This window comes from Trachymyrmex cornetzi, unplaced genomic scaffold (genome assembly GCF_001594075.2).
Source record: "Trachymyrmex cornetzi isolate Tcor2-1 unplaced genomic scaffold, Tcor1.1 scaffold83, whole genome shotgun sequence".
Taxonomy (NCBI): Eukaryota; Metazoa; Arthropoda; class Insecta; order Hymenoptera; family Formicidae; genus Trachymyrmex; species Trachymyrmex cornetzi.
Window position 1 is genome coordinate 3,592,140 of NW_017300169.1, and position 15,907 is coordinate 3,608,046.

Genomic DNA, 15,907 nt, shown 5'->3' on the forward strand with positions numbered 1-15,907 from the left:
GGTGCAAATCTAGCCGGGCCGAAAACGCTATAATAGCATTTTTGGTCCGATCGGGTTTGCACCAACCTTGGTTGGATTAATCTTTCCTATTGGTTGACGTCACCCGCTCTACCAATAGGAGAGCACTAAACGTCATTAATCCAACCCAGGTTGGTGCAAACCTGGCTGGGCCGAAAACGCTATAAGTTGTCGCCGCCTACAGATGTCGCTAATAATCCTTTACGCGTCTCATAGCGTATTCGATTGGGAGGATCCCGTTTGCCTACAGTTCTGATTGTACACATCACTCGTATCAACTGGTGCCTAGTAATTTTTTACTGTTTTGCCAATGAGATTATTTTATTTTTAAATTTGCCAATCAGCGATACATGTGTGCAATATGCGATGTGTGCAATCGGAGCCCTCCCGGGGGGGGGGGGGGTCACTTTTTTAACATGGAAAGTATATTGGCTACGTTCAGCAGAGAAAGCAGCTTTGCAACTATTGTAAAATTCTTCAATATGATTGGTCTTGCCCTTAGTTTCTCATTGGATCTAAATGTATAAACCAATCATATTCAAGAATTTGCAAAGCTGCTTTTTCTGCTGAACGCAGCCCTTGAGTCGGAGGGGGCTGAACTAGGCTAATTCGACGTCGATTCGACATTGATTCTATCGTTATTTCTCACTGTAGTAATAAGTAATATTCTTCGCAGTAATCGGTATACGTATGGAAACATTCTTTTTCAGGCGACGTAATATAAACAATAAGAATATTATTTTTCAGGCTGCGTTCCACTTAACGCTCACAACGTTCATGAAATCATTTCATCCTTGTCGTTTATCAAATGTTAAACAAGAACGATGCTCACGAGCGTTGCGAGCGTAAATGAAACGCAGCCTCGGAATCATAACGTTTCAACGTCAGAAATTTAAAATTCACTTTGCATCTGGTAATTCGCTCCCAACATCCAATAAGAAGCACTGTTTCTTAGGGATATTTCTGTCTCTAGTGGTCTCTAGTCGAGACTCCCAGAAAGCGCGCTCTCCTATTGGACGTCGTTAACCGCCGTGACGCGGCGGGCGGCTACTGTATATAACTTATCAGGCGCAACATGGCGGCATGTCGCTCGGTCAGCGCTGTCTGCGGTATCTCTCGTCGCATCCACGCCCGTGGGAGATTGTGAACCGCGTTCGCGAGTGTTTACTTTCGTGCACGTCGGTTCGCATCTCGCACCGCTCGTGAAACGACGCGACGCCGACGGGACGAAGGGACGTCTCGAAACGCGTCGCGTCGCGTCGCCTCATTGCCTCCGTCATTGCGAGTCCGCAACTTGGTCATCGCAGTCGGTTACATTTCAGTTACTCCGTTGCTCGCTTTGTGGTTCGTCATGCCCAGGACGACCCGCGCGTTGTCCCACCGCGTGGGAAATCGCTCCGTCAACACCGTGAAAGGTAAGAACACTTTACCCGACGACGCTCTCACTCAAGCATTCCGCACCGGCCGCGCGGCAGGGGTTATGTTTTCCGTGGGTCTCTCTTCCTCCCTTGCTCCATCTTGAACGCTGTCGCAGAGACGCATTCCGGCTACCCTTTCTCCTCCGCCGCTCGGCCGCTCTCTCGTCGACTCTCGTGACCCTCCCGTCCTCCCGCGACCGTCCCGCTCTCCCGTGTGTCTCGGCGCGCGACGTTTATCGTCGATTTTGATGCGTTGAATCCTGCAATTTGTTAATATCACGATACGATCGTAACGCTCGTCGCGATGTTAACGTACCGACGATGACGATTCTCCTCGTCACTCTCGCGACACGCGGAACTCCGCTTACTCGGATAGAGCATCGGGTTTAGAAACTCTAAACTAACATGGAGTACGATAATTAGGATGTCAGTCTCTGTACGACGATTCCGCGTGGAGCAGTGAGATTCAACCGTGATTTTCTTACAGATTCTTTTGCATGTTCTTTTCGTTTTCTTGATGTCTCGCGAATTTTGAATTGTATAGCTTTATTGCTGCTCTAAGTTTCAGACCGATTTCACTCGTCGAATCGTTCTTTCTTTTTTTCTTTCTTTTCCGTCTTCTAATGTCCAAACAACCTTAAACAATCATTTCTTTAAAATTGTAAATTTTATTTAAAATTTTGTCAATATTATTATTTATGTTGACACAATAAATAAAATTTACTTCTTATCTTATAATTGTTGTTCAATATTTTTTATGTGTACATATAACTGATTATAAATAAAATATTTAATATTATATTTTATTAAACTCAGAGACTTAAATGTTATTGTCAATTAACACAGGAAAACGGAAAAATGGCATAGAAAAAACTACAGGAAAGATTTTAACAAGTAATAATACAAGTTTATTAGTGGAAAATGAAAATAAGCTGAATACTACCAAACAAATAGCAAATGAATTTGATACAGTTAAGAAGCAATCCATATTAGGAACATGCAAATCTTCTAAACATAAAGCTCATAGTCAAGTAAGTATTTTGAGTTAAAATTTATATGTTGTAAACATTTATTTTTTTATTAATTTCTGTGAATAAATAAATAAATTTCAAAATATATTTCTAATTATATGTATTGCAATGTTTTTCATGCATGTTATTTCATTTACAGAATTCTAATAATGAAGTTATAACAGGGAAAAATCTGCTTACCCATTTTTTCGATAATACAAAAACTGTTTCACCTTGTATTCAAATAAAGGAGGAGATTACTTATATAGAACAATTCAAAACTGATGGTATATAATCGCAATTTTGTTTATATTAATTTTTTCTTTTTAATTTAATTTATGATATATAAAGATATTGATTTCTTAGAGACGCCAGTGGCTGTTCCAGTTCGTACGCCTTCTACGCCACATAAAATAAAAATGCCAACAGAGGATTTAGATGAAAGAGCTACAATTACTACCAACACAAAACAACCTGTGATTACATTACTTAGTCCACTACAAGTTATGAAAAAACCAGCTCAACGTGGACGCAAAAAAGGAACCTGCTGTCAGTCTGTCAATCATCGTTTGTCAAAGCCGGTGAACGGTGAAACAAATCATTCGATTACCGACTACTTTCCAGTACGTCGTAGTGTAAGAAAAAGCAAGAAGGTTGTATTAGAAGAGAAACAACGTGATCTAGAAAATAAGGTTGTTTGCCAGGTGGAAGATGGTTTAGAGGTAAATACTTCTATATAATCAAGATCTGATAAGAACATTAGTATACTTTTTAAATAGCTGAAGAAACAAATTATGGCAATCTATTTCCTATTACAGATAAAAAACTTTCCGGGTAAAGGTCGCGGTGTCGTAACAACACGAGAATTTACCAAAGGCGAATTTGTGGTGGAATATATCGGCGAGCTGATCAATCAGGGGGAGGCAAAGGAACGTGAGGAGTTGTACGCACAAGATCAAAATACCGGATGCTACATGTATTATTTTCAACATCGTAATCAACAGTATTGGTAAGATAATTTTGGATCTTGATAGAATAATCATTCTCTACGTGAAATCCTATAATAATTTTGATCGAGACAGATAAAAAAAAAGAGTATAATATACATGCTGACTCATACCGATTTTTAGTGTTGATGCAACAGCGGAGACTAATAAACTTGGCAGATTGGTGAACCATTCGAGAACTGGTAATTTAATTGCGCGAATCGTCGAGGTCAATTCAATACCGCATCTGGTACTTACAGCGAAGGAGGATATACCGATCGGTGTAGAGGTCTCGTATGATTACGGAGACCGAAGTCGCGAATCGATTCGTCATCATCCATGGCTGGCATTATAGCACTTCCAATTCACTATTTATATAATATCGTATTACATTGTACAAAAATTCATTTCATTTATGTTCCTCCTATGAAGGGACTATATAGTATATATGTTGAATTTTCTATGTGGTACAAATTTTTTTCATAGCGATCCGCGGTGTATTCATCAATTAGACGAATTTGCGAGTTTCTACTATTTATGAATTCGAAATACTTTTTAATTACTAAAAGAGAATGATATATTAAATTGTTAATCATGACAATTATCGTTTGCTTGTATTGGAAGAGTGAAATATGATTTTTATATTATAACAATTAGCTTTCTTAATGACAAGAAGGTTCAATTTATTTTAAAAAATTATTTCTAAAAGAAAATAAGTACATTTGGTGTTAAATGTCTAACATATGCAGTATTACCAATCGAATAAGAACTTCTGCATTCGGTATTTGAATTGTAATAATCATGACAAATCGTAACACGTGCTTCATCTAGTCTCGCTTTCGTCTGGTATTTATTAACAGCGATTGAGCTTGGATTTTCTGTATACTAGTCCTTTCGCGATGATAGCATTGAGAACTGCTGTATAAGAGTGCGAATCTGCGCAGTGTATCTGATTGACCCTTTGATCTAGTATCTCGTCGATGACCGTAGTCACTATAATGCGTCGTCTACAATGAATAGTAGCAGTAAAAGCTGTAGACACGTGAGGAGTAAGCTGGTTTTCGAGCCCAGCCAGAAATGATTGATTAATCAACATCAAATCGATGCTGATTCAACATTGCTCGATGTCAAATCGATGTTAATTCAACGTCGATTGACGTTAATTCGATATTGATCGCTCAATCACTTGTAGATGGGGATGCAATGGGGTGTAGAGTAAGTCCGCAAGCGAAATAAATTTCAACCATTTCTACTGTTACTGTTCGTTGTAGACGACGCTTAATATTTCACATAAAATTTGGAAAGAGGAACTTAGTACATCCAAATACAATGCAGATGCAACGCGGAGCAATGAAAATGTATTGAATTCTCGTTTACCGTACGATATTTTTAGACTTATTTTTTAATACTTAGATGACAAGGGCTTCGCGAGCATTGCGATGATTTGTAGGTACATATCGATGATTTATTAATGATCACGGTCCGATTCACACATTTAACAGCACACAGGACAGTTTTGCTAACAGTTATAGTGACCATTTGTTGCAAAAAGATTAGAAAGAATAAAATATCTTAAACAATACATTGAATTAAATTTAATTTATCGATATGTGATATATTAATAAAAAATGTATTTGTTCATGCTTTAAAAAGATAAAATATTTTAAATAATATATGAAACTAAATTTATTGATATATAATATATTAATAAAAAATGTATTTGCTTTTGCTTTGATATATAATACATATCAAAATATAAATAAATACATATTTAAAAAAATTTTTAATTGTTTAATAATAATGTTTAGTATTCAATTATAGTTTATATAATATTTATGTAAAATTTACATTGCAAAACAGAGATATAGGCATATACTAATGTTGCAAAACTGGATATCTATACTGAAAATAAATATAGTCAATTTTAATAAATATTTAGTTGAATATACTAAATACAATTAAATATTTATTAAATGTAAAGATATATTTATTTGATACAAGAAATGTTAATTTGATTTATTAATCATTTTTTTTACTGAACAAATATTTATTTACTGTAAGTAAATGTTTAGTTGGCAGTATTGAATTAAATATTTATTAAAATTGACTATATTTTTTTTCAGTGTATATGAAAAAACTGTCCTGTACAAACATTTTGATAAGTGGCTGTAGTCATCCTTAATATGTAGCGAGTTCTCGGCGTTGGGCGACTATAGAAAGGCATCCTTAGAAAGGGCTAGATCAAGAGTTCTTAGTTGAAGCGATTGTGATACGTAGCTACGAAAATGATGTGTCCCTCTCTCACTTTTCCAAAAAAGTATATGTGTGTAATCGCATAAGAGTATATATATATATATATATATATCGATGAAAAAGATCCTTTTGTTGAAGTATTTTATGCAACACGCGATAGCTTTGAGTATTTCACTGCCACATACTTAGATGTGAGAACTTGGTTTCTCGAAAAATAATTGTACATATACAGCCTATACAAATTACATTATACGAACATATTCCTCGATTGCTTATATATCTTCCTTAAAATAACCGCACTTAAGAAGGAAAAAAGAAAAGTAGAGATAATTTTTACATTATCACTCAAATTTTGTTTTTATCAACTATTTATAGCATACATACGATGCGCATTATTATGTAACATTATACTGCTCACGTACTTTTACATTACCGCTCGTTTCTTTTTATTACGCAGCCGCTCTATACTTTTGTCATTTATAATTAAGCATAATCTGCCGATCTTCCTCATTCCTTTTCTTCGAGTCTTCGAGAGAGAGAGAGAGAGAGAGAGAGAGAGAAGTTTAAAAAATTATTCTAAAATGAACACATATATAATATATACAGAGAAGAAACAATTTTTAATAAACAATTTTTATGCTATAAATTTTACATTTGTTGATCGTGTTTATTGTACGTCTTTTACCGCACGCAAGAATTCTTGTAGTTGCGCACATTGTATACGAAATATATTCACGACTTATACAAAGTTGCAAAATTTGTAATATCTTACATCTGTTTTCTCCAAGATTCATTATTTAGATGTGGTAAGCAATTTGTGTTATGATTTTTATAAAATATTGATCTAAAATTATTATATCTTGAGATCAAAATATTTATATCTTGTTCCAGGCTGATATCTTTGTTCTATAAAGTAACTGTAAGCAAAAGAATTACGAACGACTTTGTTATCAAGAAAGAATCATAAATAATTGTCAGAAAAGAAATCTAATTGTTTATTTTTTCTACTATTACACAGCATCTGCAAATAATTATCTGCTTATAACACAGTACAACACACATTCCTCCCCGTGAAAAAATCAAAGAGATTTTGAAAGTAGATGTAAAAAAATATACCCGTGTCTCGGCGTTTTACCAGCTCAAATCGTTAACGTTTTTTATACAGCTATTTATCGTATTTGTTTCATATTGGCTTTTTACAATTGTTTAAAATTATAAAATAGTTTTTTAAAATAAATAATTGACGTTTTTGCATGTGAAATTATGCGATGAGTCCGAATACAAAAAAATAAACAACTGAGCATTACTTTTTTTCATATATTTTCAAATTTTTGTATATACTAATACAATTATAATTATATTTATTATAAGAATCTTGGTCTCATTTAATTTGCCGTTTGTATGATTTTGTATCGCGAACAATAGACCAACAGTATTCACCAAGCATGTGTCCGATTTCCTTTGAAGCTTTTCTCAATCGGCGGATTCTACATCGATGTAATCAATTTTTTCACTGTATCGGAAACTAGAAGTTTTCAATTTTGTTGCGCAAAAATAGCATAATTCAGGTGCGTGTTCGGTACGTAGCCAAATTGTTGATGCAACGAATTTAATTTTATGGAATTTATTTTCCCATCCGAGCAAACAACAATAATCACGCAACTTCTGGCACTTACCACAAATTCGGTATATACGTCACATGAAAATAGGCTTCAAATGCGTCACAATATTTTTTGTTATATTTCGCATATGACTTGGAGGTGCAAATAAACCACATACATAACAATAATTATTTCAATTTGGACATTACATTATTGTTTATTTTAATATTTCCTTTACTTTTAATTTCGTTTTAAATGTACAGTTTAAAATTTCATCAACTAAATCCGCGGTCGCGGCTGTTCGAACTGAACAAGAACAGGGAATGAGCTGGATTGTGATTGCTACTTGTTTACGTCGCTTTGTTTAGGTCGCGACAATGTCGAAGTATAAAGTCAATACCGAGACACGGGTATGCTTTCCTAACATCTACTTTCAGAATCTCTTTGAATTTTTCATGGGAGGAAACCTGTGCTGTATAGTATTATAAAAAGATATTTGATGATATTTAAAAAATCTTAACTTGATCTGATAAAACGCCGAGACACTGGTATTTTTTTTTTACATCTACTTTCAGCATCTCTGATTTTTTCATGGGAGGAAAAAAAATCGATTTTTGTCGTAATTACTGTGCAATTAATTAAAGAGATATATTATAATTGTAATTTATAAAACTCGATGAAGTAGAATAATGTTATAAAAATACTTGCCGGTTATATCAACTTTATTTATAATTCTTTTTTTATAGAGAGAAAAATCCAAGATTTTGCGTCCAGATGCATAGCCCGATCTCTGAATGATCTCTCGTAGCTATAATATACATGTAATTCACGTAACTATATGCAAATTTTCATTGATGCCGACGTGCGCGGTGGCGAGCTTGGTTCCGGCGGGAGGAGGGGGGGGGGGGGGGGATATTTTTTACGTCACGGTGCGCGGTGGCGAAAGTGTCGTGGGAAGGAAAGGGACAAACTGATGGAATGACAGAGAGGGACGTCGGTTATTGATTCCGCCGATTTACGCATACACGGCCGACACAGCGGCATACATATTTTTGACGTTGTGTGCCGGAAAAGCGGAGCGATCTCGCGCGCCAAGTTCCGTGCGATGGCTTAAGACCGGACGGCGTTCGCCGTCTCTCTCGGTGCGCGTCAAGTGGAGTCAAGTCATCGGGCCGTTCGCAGACGAAGCAGCTCTCGTTCTTTTCGCGCGCGAGGGTTATACTCCTACGCGAAGGAGCATCATAGGTTAAGGTCCGCTTCCTCCGCTATTGAATGAGACATCGCGTCCACGACCGTGCGAAAATGGACAACGTGGCGACAACGCCGACAATCGCCGAGTGCGCGGATGCAATGACCCTGAATTTCGGCCCATTCGAGACGGTGCATCGATGGCAACGCATGCCGGAGTGCGCCGAGTTCGTCGGTGCCAGGTAGGCAGTCAGTCAGGATGCACTTGTTCGAACGAGTCTCTTCGTTTGCTGCTTCCTGCAGATTCCCGGATGCTTTTCAGCAAGAGACATATATGGAGTGTAACGCAGTGAATCTTCTTCTTCTTCACGTGCCTATCCGTTCCGGATGTTGGCTATCATCATAGCTATTCTAATCTTATCCATTGTTGTCCTGAAGAGTTCCGTTGGACTCAGCCCAAACCACTTCCCCAGATTGGCCAACCAGGATATACATCTTCTGCCAGAACCTCTCTTCCCTTCTACTTTTCCTTGTATGATGTTCTGTAGCATTTGATATTTGTTGTTCCTCATGATATGGCCAAGGTACTTTAGCTTTCTCTCTTTAACTGTTAATAACACTTCCGGTTGTCCTCCTCATCTCATACAGACCTCTTGATTGGTTATCCGGTGAATCCAAGGGATCTTTAAAATGCATCTGAATATCCACATTTCAAACACAGACTTTCTTCTCGCTAGCTTTGATCATGGACCATGCCTTGACTCCATATAGGAGTGTGGAGAAAATGTAACATTGTACAATCCTCTTTTTCAGCTGTAAACTAAGATCCTTGGAACACAATAATGGCTTCATCTTAATGAAGATTGCCCTGGCTCTTTCGATACGACACTTTATCTCTTGAAAGTGGTCCCACTGTTCATTCAAATTACAGCCCAGATACGTATATTTACTTACTCTCTCTATGGTCTGATCATTTGCCAAGAGAACTCCCTGATAATCTGGTGTTTTGGATATCATCATATATTTTGTTTTCTTTGCATTTATTTCTAGTCCATATTTTTTACTAATATTGCACTCTTTTGAGGAGTACCTGTAGCCCCTGTAAGCTGCTTGCCAGGAGTACTGTGTCATCAGTGTATCGTACATTGTTGATCATCTCTCCATTGATCACAATCTCATGCTGAACTCTGTCCAATGCTTCTGTGAATATCCTTTCGGAGTACAAATTAAATAGGAGTAATGACAGTATACATCCCTGTCTGACACCCCTCTTGATGTCAATCTCCTCTGATGTTTGGTTCTCAAGTTTGACTTTTGCTTTCTGTTCCCAGTAAACGTTGTGAATGTAAGTGATGTTGATATCTGTCGAAAGCCTTCGCATAATCCATGAAGCATATGTATACGTCACAGTTGACATCCCTGCACCTCTATAAAAACTTGTATTGCGAACAACGCCTCGTGTGTTCCAAGGTCGTTCCGGAAACCGAACTGGTTTTCGCTGATATTCTCTTCACACTTATGATAAATGCGAGCATGGATGACCTTAAGGAAGATTTTGAGCGCATAACTCATTAGACTAATTGTTCTATAGTCTCCACACGATTTCGTGGCTGTTTTCTTGGGGATTGTGATGAATGTGGATATTGTCCATTCGTTGGGAATGATGCCCGTGCTGTATATTTGATTAAACAGTTCAGTCAACTTCTCGGTGCTACTTTCCCCCAAGATTTTCAGCAGTTCCGCAGGCACCTCATCCGGTCTGGTTGCTTTATTATTTTTTGCAAGGTTAATTGCCCACCTTACTTCATCGATGGTTATTTTGGGATTTCCAAGTGTTGGTTGTTCCGTCCTATTCATCCTTGAATATTTCGCCTACATAGTTCTTCTATACTTCTAGTTTCTCTTTTACTTTATAAATGAACTTACCCTGTTCATCTATTATATCATCTAGTGGTCTTCTTTTGAAATTGTAAGTAGCTTTCCTAGACTATCTTCTTATGGATCTTCTTATGGACATTGAAAGCGTCATGCTTCCCGTTTAGTACTTGTATTTCCCTGCACTTTTCATCCATCCAGGCTTCTTTGGCTTTTCTGATTCTTCTGATGGTTCTGTGAAGCTGCCAATATTTTTCAATGTTTTTGAGTTTCATACATCGTCTCTCTTCCATGAGATCCAGGATTTCCGTTGACATCCATGGTTTTTCTTCACTCGTTCAGGTTTTAACAGATAATATTCCGTTTTTGAACCTTTAATTAATTAAGGTTAAAGTCAATTTGATTTCTTATTATATTATTGACTTTATCTGCTGGCGCTTTCCATGTATATAACCGGTGTGGTGGTAGTTTAAAAAAGGTATTTGTTCCTCTCTACAGAACTGGATGAGTCTCTCCCCTCTTGGATTCCTCTTCCCGAGTCTGAAGCATCCCACAATGTCCTCTTCTCTCCCCTGTCCAACCTTTGCATTGAAATCACCCATAATAAGGGTGATTTCATGTTTGTTGGTATGTTGAAGGGTCTCTTTAATCTGCTCGTAGAATTGTTCGATCTCTTCCTCTTCTTTGTCACTGGTTGAAGCATAGACTTGTATTAATGTTAAATGGGTATCTTCTCAATTTTAACATTATTATTCTGTCTGAGCAAGGAATGTAAGTAATAACTGCTGGTTTCATGCTTCTGTTTATTATTATACCAACTCCTTGTCGATGTTGTCGTTCTTCATTTTCCGCATAGAAGATAGACGGTATGTTTCTCCACTTGGCACTTCCCTGTACCTGGCCATCTCACTAATACCCATTATATTTACTTTTATTCTTCTCATTTCCTTGATAGTATTGTGTATCTTCCTCGCCTCATACATACTCTTAACGTTCCATGTACTAATCTTCGCGTCTGAATCATTACATCTTTATTGTTTGCCAATGTTAAACAAAGGTGAAATGATCAGTGTGTTACACTGTGTAATATATGATCATTTTATCTTTGTTTAACATTGGCAAACAACAAAGACATAATAAATCTGTTTTTACTTCTGCACTAAACTGCATCAGAATATTTTTTTTCTTTTGCCAAATATTAAACATATGTCTATTTACTTTAAGTTTCAAACATGTATTAGTTAAGCTATAGAAAACAGACCTATAGATTCACTGTGTTATACTGTTATCTATGTCTCGATCTTGCTGGAAAGCATCTTCCATCTCTCCATGTACTGTTAATTCCGTTTGATAGAGTATCATGACAAAGAGAGAAAGAGAAAGAATTTATACTTATATTCATTATATTCAAATGAATTTTGTTCAGCGTTCTAGAGATAGATTTGACAAAATAGCTATCAACAGTACAACTTGATTGATTGCCTTTATTCTGTCTTGATGTCTTTGTTCTGTCTTGCAGACGCAGTAAGCATACTATGGTGGCATACAACGATGATATTTACGTTTTTGGTGGCGACAACGGTAAGAGGATGCTGAATGACGTATTGCGCTTTGACGTGAAAGAGAAGTCTTGGGGTAGAGCGTTAGCTACTGGCATACTACCTGCACCACGCTACCATCATTCTGCAGTCATCCATGGATCATCAATGTTTGTATTCGGTGGTTATACTGGGGATATACACTCCAATTCCAATCTTAGTAATAAGAATGATCTGTTCGAGTATTGCTTTTTGACTGGTCATTGGTCACCATGGAAATTTGATGGAAAGTAAGCATTATTTGTATTGCAAAAACTTTCTCTTGTGATGTCTAATATTTTAGCATTGTTTCCTGATATTTTTATTAGACCTATCAAACTATAATGTATTTATAGGGCCCCAGTACCTAGGTCTGCTCATGGTGCCGCTGTATATGATAACAAATTATGGATATTTGCAGGCTACGATGGCAATGCTAGGTTGAATGATATGTGGACAATATCGTTATTGGTAGGAGATGCGTTTTATAAATATTTCCAAAATATATATGTATAGTAAATGCATGATATTAATGCCCATTTCATCAATGTAGACTAATTTTGATTTTAATTCAACTTAATCTTTATTTTTTCTAATTCTAAAAATTAGAAAAAGATAAAGAGTAAGTTGAATCTAAATTAAAGTTAATTATACTGGTGGAAACAGGTATTAGTTTATATGTATAAGTCTTGTAACGCAGTTTTAATTTCACTCTTCGATGTTTGTCACCAGCCTGGCGAAATTAAAACGTGGGAGGAGGTCGTTCAAGTCGGTGAACGTCCACCGACATGTTGCAATTTCCCCGTCACAGTAGCTCGAGAATCAATGTTCGTTTTCAGCGGACAGAGCGGAGCTAGGACAACTAATAGTCTTTTCCAGTTTCACTTTAAGGAAAAGCGGTAAATTTCGTTGTAACACGTGTAGTCTGCGATGTTTATCACATCGTAATTCATAGACTTGAATCATGTTTTGTCTATCATAAATTTATCTTCTCTAGGTGGACGCGCATATCGACGGAGCACATATTGCGTGGTGCACCACCACCGCCCGCAAGACGATACGGTCACACGATGGTTAGTTTCGATCGTCATCTTTACGTTTTTGGTGGTACGGCTGACTCGGCTCTGTCCAACGATCTTCATTGTTACGATCTCGATACACAAACGTGGAACGTTATTTTACCGTCCACAGACAGTCAGGTAAGATGACTTACAAAGATGAATTCAAGCCAAAGTAAAGACGAATAATAACCGGAACGAGTATAACAAAAGCTTTCCCTTTTATAAATTGCTAATAGATAGAACGTATTTGTTAATGCAAATTTGCAGTGCTATTCACATTCATCAAAATAAATTACTGATTTGTTAGCGTTTTCTGTTTAATCTGGATCCATCTTAGTATATTTGCTAATGTTTTTTTCCACAATAATATGGTACAAGAGATTATTAGTAATTTTTATTTTTATAATAATGCATGCACACAGCTACCATCCGGTCGACTTTTCCACGCCGCTGCCGTGATCGGAGATGCGATGTTTATTTTTGGGGGAACCGTGGACAATAACATACGCTCTGCAGAGATGTACCGCTTCCAGTTCTCGTCTTATCCCAAATGTACGTTACACGATGATTTCGGCAGGCTGCTGAATTTGAGTCTCTTCTGCGATGTGGAATTTATAGTGGGCGAGCTAGAGACTAAGATACCGGCGCATATAGCTATGGTGGCGGCGCGCTCGCAATTTCTTCGGACGCTCATTCGACAAGCGCGCAAAAAACGAGATAAGCAAAAACTCATTGATGTGCCCACTAACGAATCCTCGCTACTGGAGGTAAACAATTTAGCAAAAACAAAAATAAAAAATTATATGTAATTCTATTTTACTTAAGTTTATGAAAGATAAAAAAAATATAATTGAAAAAAAATATAGGTCTGTTTTTTTCGGCTAAACTTTTTACGTTTATCTTTCCTCTTTTTTTCTGTAAAACGTGAAGAGAAAAAAAGGAAAGATGAATGATGTAAAAAGTTCAGAAAAGAACAGACTATATTTACTATAAACATCTATTTGTACATATTCTTTCTTGGTTTTATAAATTTGGCTATTATGTTGCAGGTGAAATTAAAAGACGCTGTACCGGAAGCTTTCAAAATGGTGCTGAACTATATTTATACAGATCGTATCGATCCTACTAAAAGACTAGATGACAAGATTGAGGACCCGCAGAGTAATCGTATTGTACTTCTTATGATAGACGTCTATCGCCTCGCCGAGCAGTTCCATATGAAACGCTTAGAACAGTTGTGTGTTAATTACCTCGAAGCAACCATAAGCCATACGAACGTCTTGGAAGCGTTATGCAACGCTGTACACTTGAAATTATACTTCATAAAGGACTTTTGCCTCAGCTTTGTTGTGAAGGAAAACAATTACAATCTAATCGTGATGAGCCGAGAGTTTGAGACTTTGGATCAGCCGCTGATGGTGGAGATTATCAGGCGACGGCTGATGCCGCAAACTAAAACTATTACGAAGTACGAATCTGTCACTGGTAGGTATCATGCGCGACACACGTTTATCATAGAGTGGTCTCTTATGAAATTTACTTGTTAGGAACTAACTTGGAGCAAGACATGGAAGCATTTTTAAAGAGCTTCGGTCAGGAATTTTGTGATATCACATTGGAGCTGGACGGTAGATCGATACCGGCGCATAAGGCCATCCTCGCGGCACGATGTGGCTACTTTGAAGGACTGTTTCGATCCACACCAGGAAATAATACGGCGAACGTAAGTAATTTATAAAAAAAAGCACATTACTGACGAATCTCTCGCTAAACGAGAGAAGGCGAGATGATATCGTCCATTTTAATGCAATATCTTATATGTACAATTATAAAATAGCACAAAACTTTTATGTAGGTACAAATTGGCGAAACGATACCATCGTACGATTCTTTCTACTCTTTACTGAAGTATATTTATTATGCGAATGTCTCGATGCCTCCTGAGGATTCTCTATATCTGTTTGCTGCATCGGAATATTACAGTTTCACGAATAATCGACTCAAAGTGTTTTGCAAACAAAATCTTGAAATGAACGTCACTTTCGAGAATGTTATACCGGTTTTAGAGGCAGCTGAGAGGACGCAAAATATCGATATGAAAAAATATGCCCTCAATCTGATAGTTCATCACTTTAGCGAGGTAAAGAAATGATCAGATCCTGTACACGTATGTTCGATATTAACATCCGTAATATGTATAGACATGTATACGAAGTATCGCTTTCATTTAGGTTGCCAGGCTACCAAAATTGAGAGAATTAAGTCGCGAGCTCTTACTGGATATTCTTGATGCTTTAGCTGATGATCGCAGCGATGCTAGAACGTGTCAAGATATGACTACTGATTGCTGACGGATTTCTACTTCAGATCGTCGTCCATGTAACTGGGATTTACCATCGCCGTGCAGTTTCCAAGTGAGTATGATTATTTTAAAAAAATGTTATTCTCAATATTGCTATATTTTTATTTTCAATAAGCTAAAGTTATAGATATTATTAATTATAGATATTAATAATATTATTAATGCTGAGAGAGAGCAAGAAAAATGCTAAAAATATTTGTGATGATATTCCGGAGTTTTCTCATTCTAGGAATTATGCCGGGTGAATTTCATCCTCATAGGACGAACGGTTCTGTTTGTTGGTAACTGTTATCTCGATCACACGGCTAAATCTTGCCTGACATCAGACATACAGACCCTGCTACCATTGTCGATACAGGATGAGTCATCATCGTCATCATCATCGTCATCATCATCATCATCATCGTCATCATCATCATCATCATCATCATCATCATCCTCATCGTCGTCATCCTCATCATCCTCATCCTCGTCATCGTCATCATCATCGTCATCGTCATCGTCGTCATCGTCATCGTCATCGTCATCATCGTCGTCTCGTTGTGGTGACAACAGGAA

The 15,907-nt window shown here is 37.0% G+C and overlaps 2 protein-coding genes across 2 annotated transcripts; both read left to right on the plus strand.

The window, feature by feature from the left end:
- The first annotated feature begins 1,087 nt into the window (after window positions 1-1,087).
- Set8 (SET domain containing 8) lies at window positions 1,088-4,008 on the plus strand. Its single transcript, XM_018519326.1, has 6 exons — window positions 1,088-1,433; window positions 2,283-2,467; window positions 2,607-2,733; window positions 2,813-3,168; window positions 3,265-3,455; window positions 3,577-4,008. The coding sequence occupies exons 1-6, from the start codon at window positions 1,370-1,372 to the stop codon at window positions 3,785-3,787; spliced, it is 1,134 nt and encodes a 377-aa protein (XP_018374828.1). The 5' UTR covers window positions 1,088-1,369; the 3' UTR covers window positions 3,788-4,008.
- Window positions 4,009-8,203: 4,195 nt separating this feature from the next.
- Window positions 8,204-15,678, plus strand: Lztr1 (Leucine zipper like transcription regulator 1). Its single transcript, XM_018519286.1, has 11 exons — window positions 8,204-8,716; window positions 11,869-12,177; window positions 12,283-12,397; window positions 12,659-12,825; window positions 12,924-13,125; window positions 13,410-13,754; window positions 14,037-14,472; window positions 14,535-14,710; window positions 14,843-15,127; window positions 15,219-15,401; window positions 15,579-15,678. Exons 1-10 carry the CDS (start codon window positions 8,559-8,561, stop codon window positions 15,336-15,338), a joined length of 2,313 nt encoding a protein of 770 aa, XP_018374788.1. The 5' UTR covers window positions 8,204-8,558; the 3' UTR covers window positions 15,339-15,401; window positions 15,579-15,678.
- Window positions 15,679-15,907: the final 229 nt, after the last annotated feature.